General features: G+C 32.4%; 2 protein-coding genes and 1 pseudogene across 2 annotated transcripts in view; all 3 read right to left on the bottom strand.

Annotated features, from left to right (window-relative positions):
• The window catches only part of LOC112594248, an 11,041-nt gene extending 1,641 nt beyond the window's left edge, over positions 1-9,400 (bottom strand). Inside the window, exons 1-2 of the mRNA XM_025338939.1 lie at positions 9,337-9,400; positions 6,488-6,736 (exon numbers count right to left, since the gene is read on the bottom strand). Coding sequence (XP_025194724.1) covers positions 6,488-6,724 — 237 coding nt within the window. The 5' untranslated portion in view covers positions 6,725-6,736; positions 9,337-9,400. The remainder of the gene's footprint in view (positions 1-6,487; positions 6,737-9,336) is intronic.
• LOC112594247 lies at positions 4,063-5,821 on the bottom strand (annotated as a pseudogene).
• A 1,358-nt stretch (positions 9,401-10,758) lies between the features above and the next one.
• LOC112594255 (cytochrome P450 307a1-like) lies at positions 10,759-17,849 on the bottom strand. Its single transcript, XM_025338947.1, has 3 exons — positions 17,354-17,849; positions 11,777-12,619; positions 10,759-11,263 (listed from the first exon to the last, which is right to left on the bottom strand). The coding sequence occupies exons 1-3, from the start codon at positions 17,781-17,783 to the stop codon at positions 10,923-10,925; spliced, it is 1,614 nt and encodes a 537-aa protein (XP_025194732.1). The 5' UTR covers positions 17,784-17,849; the 3' UTR covers positions 10,759-10,922.
• Positions 17,850-18,375: the final 526 nt, after the last annotated feature.

Below are 18,375 nucleotides of genomic sequence, written 5' to 3'. Positions count from 1 at the left end.
TTTTTTTTTTTTTTTTTTTTTTTTTTTTTTTTTTTTTTTTTTTTTTTATTTTTTATTAGCTTTTAGTATGTAACTATAATAGCTCAACAATTATTAAGTAAAACAAGTAATAGCTATGACAAAAATATAGTAAAACACAAAATAAGGTAGTTAAAAGAAAGAAGTAACAAATTATAATATCTAATTAAATAATAATGTGCGTAGATACCACCTTAAATTACAAAGCCAGCTTCCAATAAAAAATGTATTATTTTTTTTATAACTGTTTCGACTTGGGTGTTGAGTATAGAAGGGAGAGTGGGAGGAATGTTTAAGAACTTAATATAATTAATCAAGGATGTGCGCTTAGAATACAATGATGGACAGTCAAATAGTAAATGAGAGATGTCACAGATGCTTTCGGTTATGTGTAGTGTACAGAGGGGAGAGTCATTTAGGCCAAGTTTGTATGCATGATCTGGAAGAAGTGAGTGACCCACGCGGAGTCGGTTAAAACGAACAATGATAGACCTTGGTAGGTCTAAGTTGTAGAACCAAGTTTTTTTATTAATGATACTGGGGACAATTGATTTATACCTAGAAGCAAAGTGAGCAGGCAGGTTATTCCAGTGATTGGACCAGAGGCTGATAATATGACGACGCAATAAAGGGGAAAAATCGGTCCAAGGCAATTGCGCAAGAGGAGGAAGGATAGTATAGGATGCAGCTTTGGCGAGCCCGTCAGCCGTTTCGTTCCCATGTATGCCGATGTGGCTAGGGATCCATAAAAATTGAATATGATGATTGGACTGCTCGAGAGTGTATATATATGATTTAATTAGAAAAACAAGAGGGGATAATTTAGAATTAAATGGATTAGATGTAAGAGATTGTAAGCAGGACATGGAATCAGAAGCAATTAAGTATCTATTAGGGGCTAAATCAGAAATAAAAAGAAGAGCTTCGAAAATAGCGTAACATTCAGCAGTGAAGGAAGAGGACGAAGGAGGGAGATTGTTAGAGAAAGATATATGAAGTTCGGGAATATAGAAGGCATAGCCGGCTGATAAAGGAGACACTGAACCATCGGTGTATATGATAGTGAAGTTGGGGTAATTAAGATTGAGGAAATTGGAAAAAAGTTTATTAACAAAAGAAGAAGACATAGATTTAAGTTCAACGTGTGAAAAATTAGAAAAATTGTCAATTTGGACTAAAGGGGTATAAAGGAGAGAGTCAAAAGGTTGCTCATAGAGTGGAAGTTTATAAGAATTTAAGACAAATTGGTGAAAATTGGAGAGAGAGTTTGCAGCAATTGATAGGACCGGCATTGACTTGGGTGTGTAACGCCAAGTGATATATAGAGAATAGAAGGTATCGAATATAATGTGGTTGGAATGCGCTAAAGATTTTAAAATGAATTTTCCTGCGAGCCATCGGCATCTAATATTAAAAGGAGGACAGAAGGTTTCAACTTCCATCGCCGGACCAGGGGTAGACCTGATATATCCCATTATAGTTCTAAGACAAGACGATTGGAGCATATTAATTTTTTTCCAGTTGGAGTAGGCGGCCGAACCGAAAAGAAAGCAACCATAGTCCAATTTAGAACGTATGATAGAGCGATAGATGGATAGCAAGCTAGAAGGATGGGATCCCCACCAAGTATTAGATACAGTCCTGAGGAAGTTTGACCAACGGGATGTGAAGAGAGAAAGTGAAGATATGTGAGGTATCCAACGCAGTTTAGTATCAAGGGTAATGCCTAAATAGGTTACGGTTGTAGCAAAAGGAATGAGGTAATTGTCTAGGTATATGTTATGTGGATCAAAATATTTGCGCCGAGTAAAAATAACCGATTTACATTTCTCAGGAGCGATTTCCAGAGATACATTAGATAAAATGGTTATTAGATCTTGAAGAGCAGCATTTAAACGTTCTATGGCGAGAGGTAGAGATTTATTTGAAGAAAAGATGACCATATCATCCGCGTAGATAAGGCAGTTGTGGCCAGACCTTGAGAAATTTTTTGCAACGAGGCTCATGTATATATTAAATAGAAGGGGACTGAGGCAACTTCCTTGTGGGAGACCTGTGAATGTAGAACGAGAACTAGAAGAACCAAATGAAGAAGAGAAAACGAGATTCCTTTTATTGAAAAGGGAGAGTAATATATTGCCGAATTCCGGAGGGGCATTTAAAGAGATAATATAATCAACAAGAATATGTATATTAACAGAGTCAAACGCACCCCGTATGTCTATGAAAGTGGCAACAAAATATTCTTTATTATTGAAGGAATGATAGATGTTACCAATGAAAGTTGAGAGACATTCTATGGTACCCATGCCTTTCCTAAACGCGAAAAGATTAGGGGGCAGTATGGAATTTGATTCGAGCCACCAGTCAAGTCTTGTTTTGAGCATATGCTCAAAAACTTTACATAGTGAGGAGGATAGTGCAATAGGACGGAAAGATGTATTAGAATTCGATTTAGGTATCGGAATGACTCTGTAGAAACTCCATGAAGTAGGGAACAGCTGAGTGACTAGCAAATTATTGAAAATATCAAGAAGAGAGGCTAACGCAATATCAGGAAGTTGTTTTAACAGTGCGGGCGAAATGTTGTCGAGTCCCGGGGCAATGGATTTCCGTGAAAATATAGCAAACTTTAATTCGGAGATTGTAAATTTGTTAGAAAGAACGTGAGGATGTGACGTAAGGGGGTAGTAAGGAGGACTAGCTTCTAATTCGGAGGGGGCGTAGCTCGGAGCAATTTTAGCGCAAAATGCGTCAAACCAATCATCGTTATCAGGGCGTATGGTGGGAATAACACAATTTTTAAATCTTCTAGCTGTGGCCCAAAGATATTGAATTGAACAGGAGGGGTTTAAATTGGAACAAAACTTTTTCCAGCTATTTCTTTTTTCATTTTTAAGAAGACGAGTGGTGTGTGCACAGACGTTGCGGTATTTGAGAAGATCAGATAAACTGCCAGAGCGACGAAAAATTTTAAAGTGTAAGGATCTAGTTTTGACGGCCTCCGAACAAGACGGGTTCCACCACAAGGGAGAGGATGTATGCGATTTAGGATTGGTTTTTTTAACTGGTATAGCCAAATTTGCGGCGTTTAATATAATTTCTGTAAAGTTGGAGTAAGACTTAATTAAGGCAGAGTCCTCGGCAGCCGAGGAGATCGCGTCATGGATATTGAGTCTAAAAGAAGTCCAATTAGCCTTGTTGAAGTTATAGGGTGTGTGCCTAATGAGAATGTTATTGGGTTGATGATGAGATCGGGTAAAATTTGAGAGACTCCTGTTAGTAGCTGAAATTATAATAGGTATGTGGTCACTACCATGAGGCTCACCCAGAGTGTGCCAGGATAGGTTCCAATAAAGGTTTGGGGAACAAAAAGATAGATCTATAGCAGAGTCCGTAGAATTAAGCCGTCCTATGTGGGTAGGACTGCCATCATTGAGTATACAAAGGCCGAGAGAATCTATAGTATTGTAAATAATGTTTCCACGGGGAGACGAAGAATCGGAGCCCCAGGCCGGATGAAAGGAGTTAAAATCGCCACAGAGAATAGAATTACAGGAAATCAGGCTAAACAGAGATTGCAAAACGATAGCAGGAACGTTGGAACTACTAGGGATGTAGCAGGACCATATCTCTAGGGGAGGAGATGATTCTGATACAATCTCAACGCCTATAATATCCAATTTGTAATTATTGAGATTGTTCCTAATATTATTATCTATAAGAATTGGTCTAGATTTAAGAGAATGATGAATTGCTACAGCCACACCACCAAACCCATCAGGTCGATCAGATCTGTAGATTCTAAAAAAAAGGTATATTAATAGAACGGGAGGGATTGAGCCAGGTTTCGGAAAGTATAGCAATAGAGCACCTATGTGCATGAAGGAGGTGCATAAGAGACGGGAGACGTGCTGAAAGACTTCTAACATTCCACTGTAAGATAATCAAGTTGTTGCTAAAAAAGTTATTATTCATGTTGAGAGACATATGAGTTGCATATAGATATTTGTGAGTCTAGAGTAATAATATGTTAGAGTAATTAAATATCCTAGGTACTTGCGTTTAGGATAAATGTTTAACATTAGGTATAGCTAGTAAGGAAGTTAGAGAAGACTCAATTAGTGATTGAAGGGAAGAGGAGGAGAAAGGAGAGGATAAGGAGGGGGAGTTGATTAAAGTTTCGGATAATTTTATGGATAATGTATGTACCCAAGAAAGATCGTTTAGATTATTCACTATCGGGTTGTGTTGGTTAGAGATATTATTTAAATAACTGCCATTAGGAGGAGAATAAGATGAAACAACGGGTAGGACAACTCTATTATTATTTGACATATTAAGAGGTTTTCTTTTGTTTTTTTTAGAATTAAAAAAAATGATGACTTTCATTTAAAATAGGAAAGTTCTCCTCATTAAGAGGGATATCAGTATTTAAATTATTAGAATTTGGAAGTTGGCTATTTACAATATCAGAGTATTTAAAAGCAGACGTACAATATTTATTTTTCTTAAAATCTAAGGCGTCTCTGTAAGAGAGATTCTCTGTAGCCATGATTCTCTTGATGTCCTTTTGAACAGACCATTCCTGGCAACTACGATCAGTGGCAGCATGAGGAAGTTTGCAGAAGAGGCATAAGGGGTCCGTGGTGTGGACGGTCGGGCATTCTGTGATAGAATGTTTGGAGCCACCACAGTGACCGCATCTTGGATCACTGCGACAGAATTTTTGCGTGTGTCCGTAACGTAGACAACGGTTACATTGTACCGGAGAACGGATGCTGGGGTTTACATCAAAAATCATATTGTAGATCGAAATGTGTTGAGGTAGTTTAGGAGACAAAAATTTAAGTTCAACGATGCGTGTAGCTACGATATTGCCATCTTTTTTAATAGATATGCGTTTGAAGCTTACAATTGGAGAACTTGATTGAACTCCATCCCGAAAATCGTCCTCGGAGACGTCTGGATCTAGTTTTATTATACCAAAAGAGTAGATAAGGTTCGATGGGATATTCGCTGTAAAACCATGTTCGTTTAAAGTCTCGGAGTTCAAACAGAGATTTCCGTTCGAAATCGAATCAAAGCTAATTTTGATTTTTTTAGAGCCAGCGGGCTTGATATTGGTTATGCCGGTGAAATTAGTAGAAAAAAAATTTTGCTGCCTTTATTGGGTGCCAATTCCCCAAGTTTTTATTTAAATCAATGCATTCAACTAGTATCATGACGGGGCCAATATAATCGGATGGGAAGGTCTGTTGTGAGCATTGAGACAACATATTTATATCATTGGAAATAACAGTGGAGTGTATAGAAGTGGTTGCAGGTATAGAGTTTATTTCAGGTACTAAAATCGATGTAGGGTCATTAGCATTATCAATAGATAAACCGTCATTAGTGACCGGGTCTATCGACAGATTGTTGTCAATAGGTGCGGAGTCCATATAATTGAAGGTCGAAGGCGACGTATTTAGAACCGGAGTGTTTTCCATAATATGTTGAAGTCCGGGAGACGTGGGTGTAAGTACATTAGAATTCGACTTACGTGCATTTTTTTTTGATACGACGAGAGTGTAGTTGGAATCCAAGGAACGATTGGTAGACAGCGTAGGTTTTATTTTGTTCGGGGCGGGTGATTTGCTCACACGAGAGTCGCCGCCCGAAGACGACGACATAATTAGTAATAAGCCGCGCTAACGATGTATACAAAACAATAACGGTAACTGCGATAAGAGTAAGCGGAAAGCACAACCGAACACTATGACTGCAGAAACGCGACTGGGGTACTTAACTTAATCTAATCTAACCAAGCGTTTCAAAAATGGCACTTTGTAGTTTTTATTTCGACTCTGCACTACTGATTTTTTTTTTGTGTCTTCAATTTATGCAGTAAAAATATATCAGAATACATAATAGTGATGTTATACAAATTTTTAAATAAAAAAAAAAATTACATAAATTAATAATTATAAATAAATTCCAACGATTTATTTATCTTCTTTAAGCAATATTTGTGTTGGAGATAGAAATTTATAATACATATCATTACACAAAGATAATTATAAAATTGTTTATTACATGCAGAAATTACGGTTGCATCACAGTTAGGTTCGAATCCATTTGTAATTTTGTATTCTAATTTCTTTTCGTATAATCTATATATATGTTTCATTTTCATATAAAAGTCTAATTTTTAAGTATAAATCGCTATTGTGCCTTCAGTGATAATTTCTTTTTATTATAATTTATAACATATAAGTACTATGCTGGTACATTATAACTAAAAAAAATTAGTCACGTATTATAAAAGTATAAAAATCCTGAATATTGACGAATAAGTCGTTAATATATCTATCGATATTTGTGTATTAAACTATTATTATTAATAAGTAATATTGTCTATAATTTTATTGCTATTAAATTAAAATGTTTAATCATAAAATTATAAAAACGTATACTTTTATCTTACCACTAAATAATTATTCAGCATTTCTTGTCGCAACTTGAATCGACCATATTGAAAGGGATTTTGCACTCTCCGAATACTTTTAATGTTTAATGACGTTATATTAAACATTGCTTTTACTTTTCTTGACTCCGTACTATAGTCTTGTACATCAAATAAAATAAAACTTTTATTATAGGTGCTTACTGGCTCCCAATCGTTGGGTACGTTTTCCAGCACAAATGATAGCATTGAAGTCATGATTATATGTATCTGAAAATGGATGATTAATTAATTTAACTGTACGTCTATATTATGTTCAACTTTACGTCTGTACATAATTATTAATTAGTACATATTTTTGAGAGCTACTGAAACGAGTATGATTATTTTTACATTTGAATGATAATTCTGAGTGGTACCAACTTATCTACCAAACATAATTTTCAATATTTTGATTAATTTTTTAAAGCCGTTTGATAATATCAGTATTTATAATATTAGTTGATTTTTTCACGATTTCTCGTAAACAGTCAGGTAAGTATTGATGAACTAAAATAATGATCTAACTAAAGTTTAACTTTTTGAACAATATGTCCATCTTTATTAACTGATAAAATATAAAAATCCTAATAATTAAAACTTCTTTAAAAAAAAAATATATGTGGCTTATCAATATTAACGATATTTTATCCTTAATTTAATACACCTAATGTTATTTATAATTTATTTTTAATAATAAAACTACGATTATGAATATTATGATATAAAATTATTAGTTTGAGGTTATATCATGTTTTTAGTCGTCTGTCATATTATTATCATTTATCAATGTATTATTCATTCCATATTGGATATAATTGCATGCGTTGATATAAATTTAAATTACAAATAAAAGATAAAAAGTACATTATTTTTAAGCAATCAAATGTCAAATTATATTGTAGTCACGTAATTAATAAATTATCATGATATATGTAATAATATTATTTATCATGCTATTGGTAATAATTAAAACTGAACTTTAATAATGTGTGATACTTTTAATGTCTGTCTCTGTCTTCTGATTAAACAATACAACGTTAATATTAGTGGGTATAATATTATTTTAATATGCTGATAATATTATTAATTGTATTAACTATTAAGTAAATAAATAATACATTTATAAATTCATGGATGATGGCTAACGGACATCAAATAATATCATTAAATAATCATTTAATTTGGTATATTTTTATTCGTTTAATTTGAAATATAAGCCATAACAATAGCATGATGTAAACATTTTCTACTACTTTTAATCAATATTTTCGTCTGAAATATCGTTTAAAAAATAATATTTATAAAAGAATCTAATTTGTGCGAAATTTTTAAATCGAACGATCAAAAACCCGAAGCCATGAGATTTCATTCTCTTATGAAATAGGTAAAATTGGCATTTTATATATCACTGATCCATATTTAAGATAATAATACATGATATACTTTGTTCCTATTACTTATAGGTATGCATATGCATTTTTTTTTAAAGTTTGAGATCGTGAGGGTTATTAAATTTGTTATTAATAGTTTTATTATTTACATGTTATTTTATGTGTAGTCGGTTAATGTTGTCATGATATGAAATTGTTATTGATGAGTGGTTAAACCATAAAAATATTTATAATATCTTAATATGCCAATTATATAACATTATTGAAGTTATATTTATAGATACAAATTGGTATTGATTTAAATAAAAATTAAAAATAATACACGTAAATTTTCGAGAATTATTCGTTTTTATAACTACAGGATGTAGACGATGTAGTTGTTAAGTAGTTGTTCATTATTAATTATTAAATATAATATATTAAATAATAAATATGTTTACTACTCCTTAATATATACATTTTTTTTTTTTCATAAAAAACTTATCTTGCTAGTCACGGGTAAATCCAAGTTTCTGTTTTGTAGATCGTGCTCAGAATTTTTTGTTATAAATAGATACTTTATACTTTATAGACTATAGTATAAGAATTAAACATCAAAATAAGTAATATTATTTAATAAAACATTTCACTAGCCATTATTAACCACCTAACTACAAGGCGAAGTATGTTGTTAAATATTTTCAATTAATTGGTACATTATGGTAATACACGAAAAACCGCGACAGTGTTTTTATACTCTTCACCGTTGTTGTTGGAAATTGTCAAACGAGAAAATGTATCAGTGTCTTAACTCTTAAGTAAACGGTAAAAAAGTTCAGTAAAATATAATATGAAAATTATCCAAAAAAATATTGATTTAGAAAATTAAGGAAAAAAACAAATTATGAATATATACAATTTAATTAAAGTAGGTGTATCCATATAATATACATAAGTAACTAAAAAGTACTTTAAAATTACGCCATAAGTGAACGTATGCCACTATAATGTGATGTTAGATTAAAACAAATATATTATATCAATAGATATAGACTATATCTATTGGATTTATCTTATTTATTATCATATTGTTGTTATTATATAGCTATGGGATAGTTTTCAAGTTATCATTGTTATATAGGTATTATTATGTTGGCATAATAATTCCTATCCGGTCATTTATTAAAACAAAATGTTTTTTTCAGGTTCAGATTTTTCTCAATTTATATTTATTATTATATAGTTTATATACCGATAAAGCCTTTCTGTATTTTCTATTTAATTGTTTAATAATTAAATAAAAACCAAAAATAAACAATACCCAATACCTATCTATATAAAATATTAAAGTATTTAATTAATTTAATTGTATTTACATATTTGTCGTTATAATCGTGATTACAACAATGAATAACATATAATGTATAATTGTGTGAATAAAAACAATAAAAAACTTACCAAGTCCGACTACTTTATTTAAGTTGTGTATATAATATTTACGTATATTATATTCTTATTGTATATTTTGTATGTAATATTTCTTACCACAAAGGAGTTACAATTGTATATTATTTGAATAAAAAATTTTAAAATTTTGTATGAAATGACACTTTGTGCATGAGTACTGGACGTTAGTTGATTTACTGAATACTGATCCACGGACACTGTTATTCTTAATCCGTGTACCCACCACCTACTCGTTTTATATTATATAGTAATTACTAATCAGTATTTACTTTAGCAACACTAAAAATTACTATTCTATGTTATCATTAATTGAATTACCTACTTATAATATTGTATTTATTATGTGTTCGATAGTTTTAAGAGAACTGTAATTTATTTAGCTCAAGTACTCGTATTTCAATCAGAAAGTGATATAATAGACAGGTGGCAAGTACAGTGTTTAATTGACAACAATGTCGAAGAGATACTGATAAAAATATTAATATTAAAGCGGATATCCATAGCCGTAAAAGCAAAAAATGACACACACACGCACACATTATAGTAAAATCAATACATTTATCAGTCTGCTCATAATCTAAAATAAGTTTATTTTATGAATTATGGTCTTAGGTGAAATAAATATTGAGCCACCACTATAATATTTTATTAGAAAGATGTGTTGAAAATGGGTACCTGCAAGAATTTTGTATTCGGGGGAAAAAAATTCTTAAATATGGCCTTGATCGTAGTTCTGTGTTTATATTATTGAAGCAATATATAGTTTTATAATATTTTTTTAAATTTTATAATACACGACAATCGACTAAATTGGGAATACTTATAAAATTATTATTGTTATTGATAATATATATATTTCTTGTCTTTATTTGTACAGTACGATTTTACTTCATAGCAAATACAATCTTAAATTCTTAAATATAGAATAACTAAATGCGTTAAGCAATTAAAAAAAAATAAAATAAAAAAAAATACATTATATGATATAAATTATAAATATAAATCGAAATTCAACAAATATATTAGGTATGTATAAAAAAATAATTCCATTTGTCAAAAAATAATATATTTATACTCTATCAAAATTGAAATTGAAATTTTTATTAAATCATATTTTTTATATTAAATACTTATAATTATATCTTATATATTAAATAGATACAAAAACTTTTTGGAATGATACTAAATTTGTCTTAAATAGTGTGTTTCAGTCTATTAAATAGTGAAAAAAAAAATAGAAAAAAATACCTATCTTTATACTATATTGAATCAAACATCGACATGGTTAAAATTATTGTCATGTTCTTACATACGAATACATTGTAAATCAAACAGTCTTGTGATTCGATACCTATTATATAAAAATATAATAAAGTGTTAAAATAAAAATAAATATATATCATATATGATAATATAATATAATACAATATAATAGTATTATATGCGTTTATAGGTATGTACAATAGTCAATAGTTATCTAATTTAGTATACAACGATAATGATGGCCGTGTTAGTCTGATGTCAACGTGATTGCATAACAATTTATTATTTATAATCGAAGTCCAATTCTATGGAAATTAGTCGAGCGGTTTCAATATTAACGGGTACGTGTCGGGCGGCAGAGCAAGACGCGCCTCGGGTATTACCAATTGAGCAGAGGCCTTTACTTCGTACCTCTGCAGTACGCCGGCGAGCAGTACGAACCCAAACCCGGAAACCAATTGCTGTCCAATGCACGTTCTTTTACCGGTGCTGAACGGCAGAAAGTATTCTGGTTTCCGGATGTACGGCTTTTCGTCGGACTTGCGGTGTACAAAACGATTCGGGTCGAACACTTCCGGGTCGTCCCAGTACGTCGGGCTGGTGTTGATTTCATAATTATTAAGTATGATGCACGTGCCTTTTGGTATTTTGAAACCTAAACAAACAAAGGCGTAAAAAAATAAATAATATATAAATACAGGTAGGTACACTTATGTTGTATTAAAAAAAAAAAAAAATTACATATTGTATATATAGCCACGATCGCGTGTTGAATCAGGATATATTCTAAGACCGTTGACCGTTATTAATTTTAAGATTTCAACAACACAGGTATGTATTTTTAAATAAAAAATGTATTTGTAGCGTTTATTGAGATTGGTATTATTTTGGGCGGTGACGATATTCGCGATTTAAAATAAAATTTAGTGATTATTTTTTTTTTTTCAAATTTTCAGGTGAGCTCAATTCAAGTTTTCGACGTTCAAAATGGTATACCGTCCGGACTGTTTCGGTTGAAAAACAGTGTGCGGTTTTCGAGTTTTTCCAACAGTAGGTACACATAGGATTTCAGCAGAACCGCGAGTCTACACAGAGCGTATAGAGACTATAATATTTACAGAGAGTTCGAGAATCATTAGAAACTATTTTATCATATTGTTTTTCTCACCTTTGATCGTAGTGTCCTCGGTCGCCACGTGTGGAACGATGGGCGACGAGATGATGCGCAGCGTCTCGAACAGAGTGGCCTCGGTGTACGGCATGTCCGGCTTGTCGTAGAGGCGGACCAAACGTTGGCCGCCGGTGACCCGTTCGGCCTCTTCTCGGATCGCTCGGGCCACGTGCGGTCTGGTGGCCACCATGGACAGGGCAAGCATGACCATGTTGCCGACGGCCGAATGGCCGCCGATGAAGTCTTCGAGTTCGAACAGCACGTGGTCCATTTTGAGCCTGGGTTCCTTGGGCAGGCTCATGAGCAGAGCGTCCGTGAAGTCTGCCGGTTCTTGTTCGTCGCCGTCGTCGCCGCCGCCGGTGCCGTCCGCCTCGGCGGCCACAGCCTTCGCGTAACTGCTCCTCTTCGACACGACCGTGTCCATTATGTACCGTCTGATGTGCGCCGACCACGCGGACAGCTTTCGCATGTGGCCCGCGTAGAACGGCCTCAGCCACGGCAAGAAGTCCACCGCGTAGCCTTGGTTGATGTCCCAGAATATCTCGTCGAACGTCCGGACCATGGTCTGGAACTCGGGGTCGCCGTACTCGAACTGCGTCGAGCACATGAACCGGACGAACATGTTTGCGCAGGCCATCAGCAACGGCTGCTTCACCTGTACCGCGCGCTCGGAACCGCGCTCGGTGACCGCGGCCAACGATTCCAAAAATGTGTCCAGTTCGTCGGACGCGACGGAGTCCAGCAGAGCGTAGTTGGACGAACACACTTTCGGGGAACAGTACATTCGAGAAATCTTCCGCCTGGTCTCTTGAAGCCACGACCAATCGCACAGCGCCAGAGCTAAAAAAGAAGAGCAAAAACACATCGAGGTTAGTCATCCGATTGCCTTTTATCTAATTGTTTAAAGTAAATTTAGACTCAAATGTAGTTTTTACTTCTTAATTATTTGTCAATTGATGATTATTCGTTTATAAAGTTTTTTTTTTTTTTTTTTTAATTATAGGTTAGTGATTTCGTCTATAATATTAAACGGTCGATCTGATTCTACGCACTGCATTATTATACCAGCATGGGTAATGTGTGGTGTATATATCGGCGTATATTACTACTCGTATTATGATAACAGCTAGTGTTCTAAATAATGCTCGATTTCAACTAATAACCAAAACTACACAGTAGCTCAGTAGCATATTGTGATCCATTAGTGTTTGAATAGATTACAGCTGATGTTTTAAAATATTAATTAGAAAATCAAAGAAAATAGGATTTTTTTTATAACTCATGAGAATAATTAGGATCACTTCAAAGCGACCTTTTAAAATCTATATAATATCAAACCTAATTAATCAGTAATTATTGAGAAATTATTTTACTCAATTTGGTTAAAATTAACTAATTATTTTTAATTTTTCAAGACTAAATTCTAATAAAAAGACCATTAATTAATAATATTCATATTTATTATATGATATATTCAATTTCAATTTATTGAAGATAAATTCTAATAGACCACGAACCAAAATAGGGAGAGGGCTATGGGAACTGAACCAAACAATAAACAATAACTTTTATGCTATCGCCAAAACATTAGTGATGTCAGATGAAAATCCTTGAAACATCATTTTTGATTTTCCTGTTTAGTTAAGCAACTGTAATAATAAGAACTGAACAACCTATTGTTTTATCTTATGAGAATGTTTACGTTAGAAAAATCTCGTATAAAATATAGGTGAGAAAAAAAAAGAGTTATTTTTATTTAACTATATAATTGTAAACATAAAAATAATTTTAGTTTTTTTTTATATCTCATAAACATAATACATGTCATATTGACATTTGTTATATTTAACGACGTCAATGTATTATTTTTGCCTATGTTCAAACCTATTAATGTAATAATAGTGAATACACCACTACTATAAGACACTAAGTAGTATATTATATTATTATAAGTATTGATAGTTGGAATCTTCTCTATACCAACTAAATTTAGTGGGATACTTGTAATTTTCCCTTTGGACTAGTAATCATCCATCGAATTCCTTTAATTAAAACGTCAACATTATCTAAGTTAAAAATTTTAAAAATGTATTTATATTTATGATTAGTAATATAACTAATATGTATATATATATATATTATATATACTATTGAAATAATAATGCTTATTAGTAACTATAATTATTGATCATTAAAACTATGTTATACTTTTACTTAATTATACTACGGAACATATTATAAAAAAGTCACTTTTAATTATTATTAGTAGTGGGGATGAAATCCGAGTATTCGGATTATTCGAAAATCTGAATATTCAAAACCGGATTTGAATCAAATTCTTATCCAAATTTTCTGAATTATCTGGATTTGTAAATTTGTTTTTTTGATATAGCTAATAATTATTTTCAATTTATTGTAAAAAAAATTAAAACAATGAGTTCATGGTTTAATTTTATTAGCTACAGTATTTATCATAATTTACTTTAACAATTATATTTTATTTGTAATTAAAAAGATATCCGAATTATTCAGATAATTTGTAAAATCGGGATATCAAAAATCCGAATTTCATAAATCCGAATAATACATTCATCATTACTCTTAATTTCATATAAATTGCGCGCTTTAATAATTAACTTATATAATATCTATTAGAAATAAATCATTTTAAGATATTTAATACCTATGGACATCGTAAAAAAATATTTTAATAAATACGAAAGTAGTTTTAAAGCAAATTTTTATGTTTTAATAAAAAATATATGTTTATAATGTTCTTATAACATGTTTTACTTGAATTAAAATGTTATTTAATAATATAATTATGTATAGGCGAAGATTTTTGAGTGATTTTTAAAGAAATCATTTGGTTCCTATGTTTTTAGGCTTTTAATGTTCTTATGTGCAAATACTTTCGGGAAAAAAAATAAAAACACGCAACAAATGAAACATTGTACAATCTGTACCGTATGCACTCGTAGGTATTAGGAAATGAAACTATAATTTAGATATGTTATACATCGCAATTAGTTGCAATTATTAATTAAGTATCACTATGAATAATATTGGAAAGTATGAATTATGACAACAAAACCATAAATATTCCATGATTGTATTTGATTTGGAAAAAGATAAATGACACAGTGTACCATTATTAATGATCGTCAAATAAGAAAAAACAAGTAACTTAAGCATTTATATATATATATATATAATATCATTTAGGTACAATATTGATATTTCGTATCTATTTTTTCGTAAACTATAATACACCAGAGTGCAAAGTTCAATAACTTTATAATTGATATTCAATACAGTATATTGCCCTTTGTCTAAAATTATTTGAACTCAATTAAACCTTCCGAATAGTGTTAAATTTCATGTAAATAAAATAATAGTATGGTAAATCCTTATTTTGATACATAGCCAGTAATTTGATTAGTAATTAAATTGACATCCATACCTATATAATGAAAGTAATACACGTATTGCATATTGAGCATATTTACATCAATATAGTATCTATTTAAAAAACTCTTACAATAATGTATTTAGTTGATTCATAATTATATACTAATAACAGCAGTAAAATTTTTTAGAAAACTTTTAAATAATTATAAATATTGATGTGTTGGGATTTTTTTTTTAAGTATTATATAACCGTAAAAAACAAATATTTCATAAGTGAAAATGTTTACTTTACGCAGTGATTTTTGGAATACCTATATTACTTACATAAACAGTTTCAAAATTAAACAAAGTAAGACGAATAATAAATATGAATACGTATTCATTGAATCGATTCAAATTCGTATGAGATTTATTAATAACAATGGAACACTCTAGATTTTCTATTGCGGTAGGCGCATGAGACAAAATCTAATTAGATCACAGTTATAGGGTTTTGAAAATTTACATATTTTGTTCATTGCATGGTAAAATATTGGTGTATAATAATAATATTGTGATATGCATAATATGTTATTATTTTACGTGTACGAATACTATAATAAATCGAAAAAATTGATAAGACTAGTCTGATCAATGACGGCTTGTAATTTCTTCAAAAATAGATACCTGCTTATGCTTATAGAACGATTTTAAAAATGTACCTATAGAACATTAATAAAAAAGATTAACGATTGAAAATTTCGAATATTCAATGAAGATTTCGGGTCAAATTTGAAAATACTATCGTTCTCTTAATATCAATAAGATGAAATTTATAACCTGTATGTACATAGAGGTATTGTATACATCTTCAAATTGTTATAGCATTCATTCTTCGATATATATAAAAAAAAAATTAAAAATCATTGAAAAAGTAGCTAGATAAGAAAATATGTGTCATGATATAAAATCATCACGAGTTTATCAATTAGGGCAGAAATAAAATCTAAGTAGTTTGTTAAGTGCAAGTAATAGTATACTAGAGTTATTATTTATTATACTAATAAAGTCATAAAGATAATTCAGTTTTATTATTGTACAAAAATTGAAAAACTCAACGATGATTATTTTATATATATGTAATATACATAAATTTTCAAAAAACTATATATATTGTTATATGATATATCTGCATATATAACGATTTATATAAGTATATTAACGCATATAAAATAATTTTTACCTTAAAATGTACATTACTACAATAGTATTTACTATTTAGGTACCTATTGTAAATTGCTAGAGTGTTATCATTTAAAATGTATAAAAAAATAGCGATCGCAATATTTGAGCATTGTAATTATCAGTTATTTTTTAGATTTAGATGCATAATATTTACATCAACAAGACATTTTAAGTGACGATATTTTTATTAAATTATATTGTTTTGTTGAAATCAATAATATAATATGATATATAAGTTGATAATATTATTTAAAAATAAGTAAGTACATATATTTTGTTTTAAAAGTGTTAATTATGTGTCATTTTTAACATTATTAAAAAAATAAATAATTTGTATTAGTTATAACTTATAATAATTTCGTTTCGGGAAATTCTCGCCCATAAAATTGTTTTCGAGAATAATATGCTCATCAATACATAATGTATAATTATATTCTAGAGCACACCGCGAAAACTTGTCTAAAAAGAATGAAAATAAAATCACGAAAATAATAATAGGTCATATAAAACGTACATACTATACATACAACGTACACACTAAATGGCAGTCCGCAGACAAGAATTACGTTTTTTAAATTATTATTTTTAACGGGGAATTAAATGAGATTTTCATTGATTAACTTTCTTCGGAAAAACATAACAATCTGCATTATTGATCGGTGACTGCTGGCTATTATACGCTCGTCTGTGTAAGACGCGTGACTTCGCGCGAAAACACACGAATAAGTCAAAAACCTTTGACGACTTTACACTACCGTAACAACACTTAAATGCCCATTTAATAAGTGTATGTTTATCTTAAACCGTAGGATTTAAATAGTTGTACATAGTGCGACCGCATTCATAAAATTTAACTCCTGCGATCAAAGAAGAGAGCAGGACTTTTCACCGGTAGGTATGCAGTCGTACATGATATATTAAATGAGATAATATACTCACAGTTGTTACGGTCTCCAGCGAAGAGCACGTTGTATCGAGAAAAGTCGGGCCGTCCGCCAAACTTGGAACCGTTGGTGATGAGCACTTCCTTGATGGACGGGTAATCGTTGACGATCACGCACGGCATCGATCCCATGGTCATGGCGTAAACGGGCCCGTACCGTTGGGCCAGCTCGGTGAACCGGCGGAACGGATTGTCACTGTGCCCGTTCATGACGTGCAGCGACCCGATGACCGGGTACGCCGTCGGCCCGTCTAGCGCGACGGTGCGGGCGGCGGCTGTGGCTGTGGCCGGTCGGCGGCGCGCGGTCCAGGGCCCGCGGCCGCACGCCGATGCGGCCGCCAGCATCAGGAGCACGACGAACAGCAGCAGCGACAGCGCGACGGCGACGGCATCAGCACCGGCCACTACCCCGTTCGCGGTGTCCATAGCCACTCTGCGTCGGCCGCCTGTCCGCCGGCTGTGTACTGTGCGCGAGCGCGCCCCCAGTGACTACGCCCGGACGACGGCGGTGAACACAAACACGCGCGCGGCGCGCGCACACACCTTGGGATTCTGAGGCCACGGCCGTTCGCCCCCTCCCCAACCCGAAGACGCTGCTCAGAGTGCAGTTGAACGTATGTAATGTAATATTAAATATTATTGTGAGTACGATCGACGACACGGGGGCACGAGCGAGAGAGTGAGCGAATGAGAGGTAGAGAGAAAGAGAGAGCGTGTGAAAGGGAGAGAACGAGAGAGAAAGAGATATAGACAGAGAGAGAGACAGTGAGAGAGGAGAGACGACGGAGTCGCTGTAAAAGTGAGAAGACGGAGGATGCGGAGAAGGATTGTGCGAGACGAAAGGAAAAAGGAGAAGAAGACGCGAAGGAGAAGAGACCAAACGACGCGAGCCGTTTGCTGTATAATATTAATATTACGCGCGCGTGTGTAAAGATGATAATAATGTAATGTTTATTATTAAAATTTTCTTCGGCAGCAGGCGAGTTGGTTTCGCCGGCGGCGACGACGATCACACGAG

This window comes from Melanaphis sacchari, unplaced genomic scaffold (genome assembly GCF_002803265.2).
Source record: "Melanaphis sacchari strain LSU unplaced genomic scaffold, SCAv2.0 Contig225_pilon_pilon, whole genome shotgun sequence".
In the NCBI taxonomy this organism is placed as follows: domain Eukaryota; kingdom Metazoa; phylum Arthropoda; class Insecta; order Hemiptera; family Aphididae; genus Melanaphis; species Melanaphis sacchari.
This window is presented reverse-complemented; position numbering and strand designations above follow the sequence as displayed.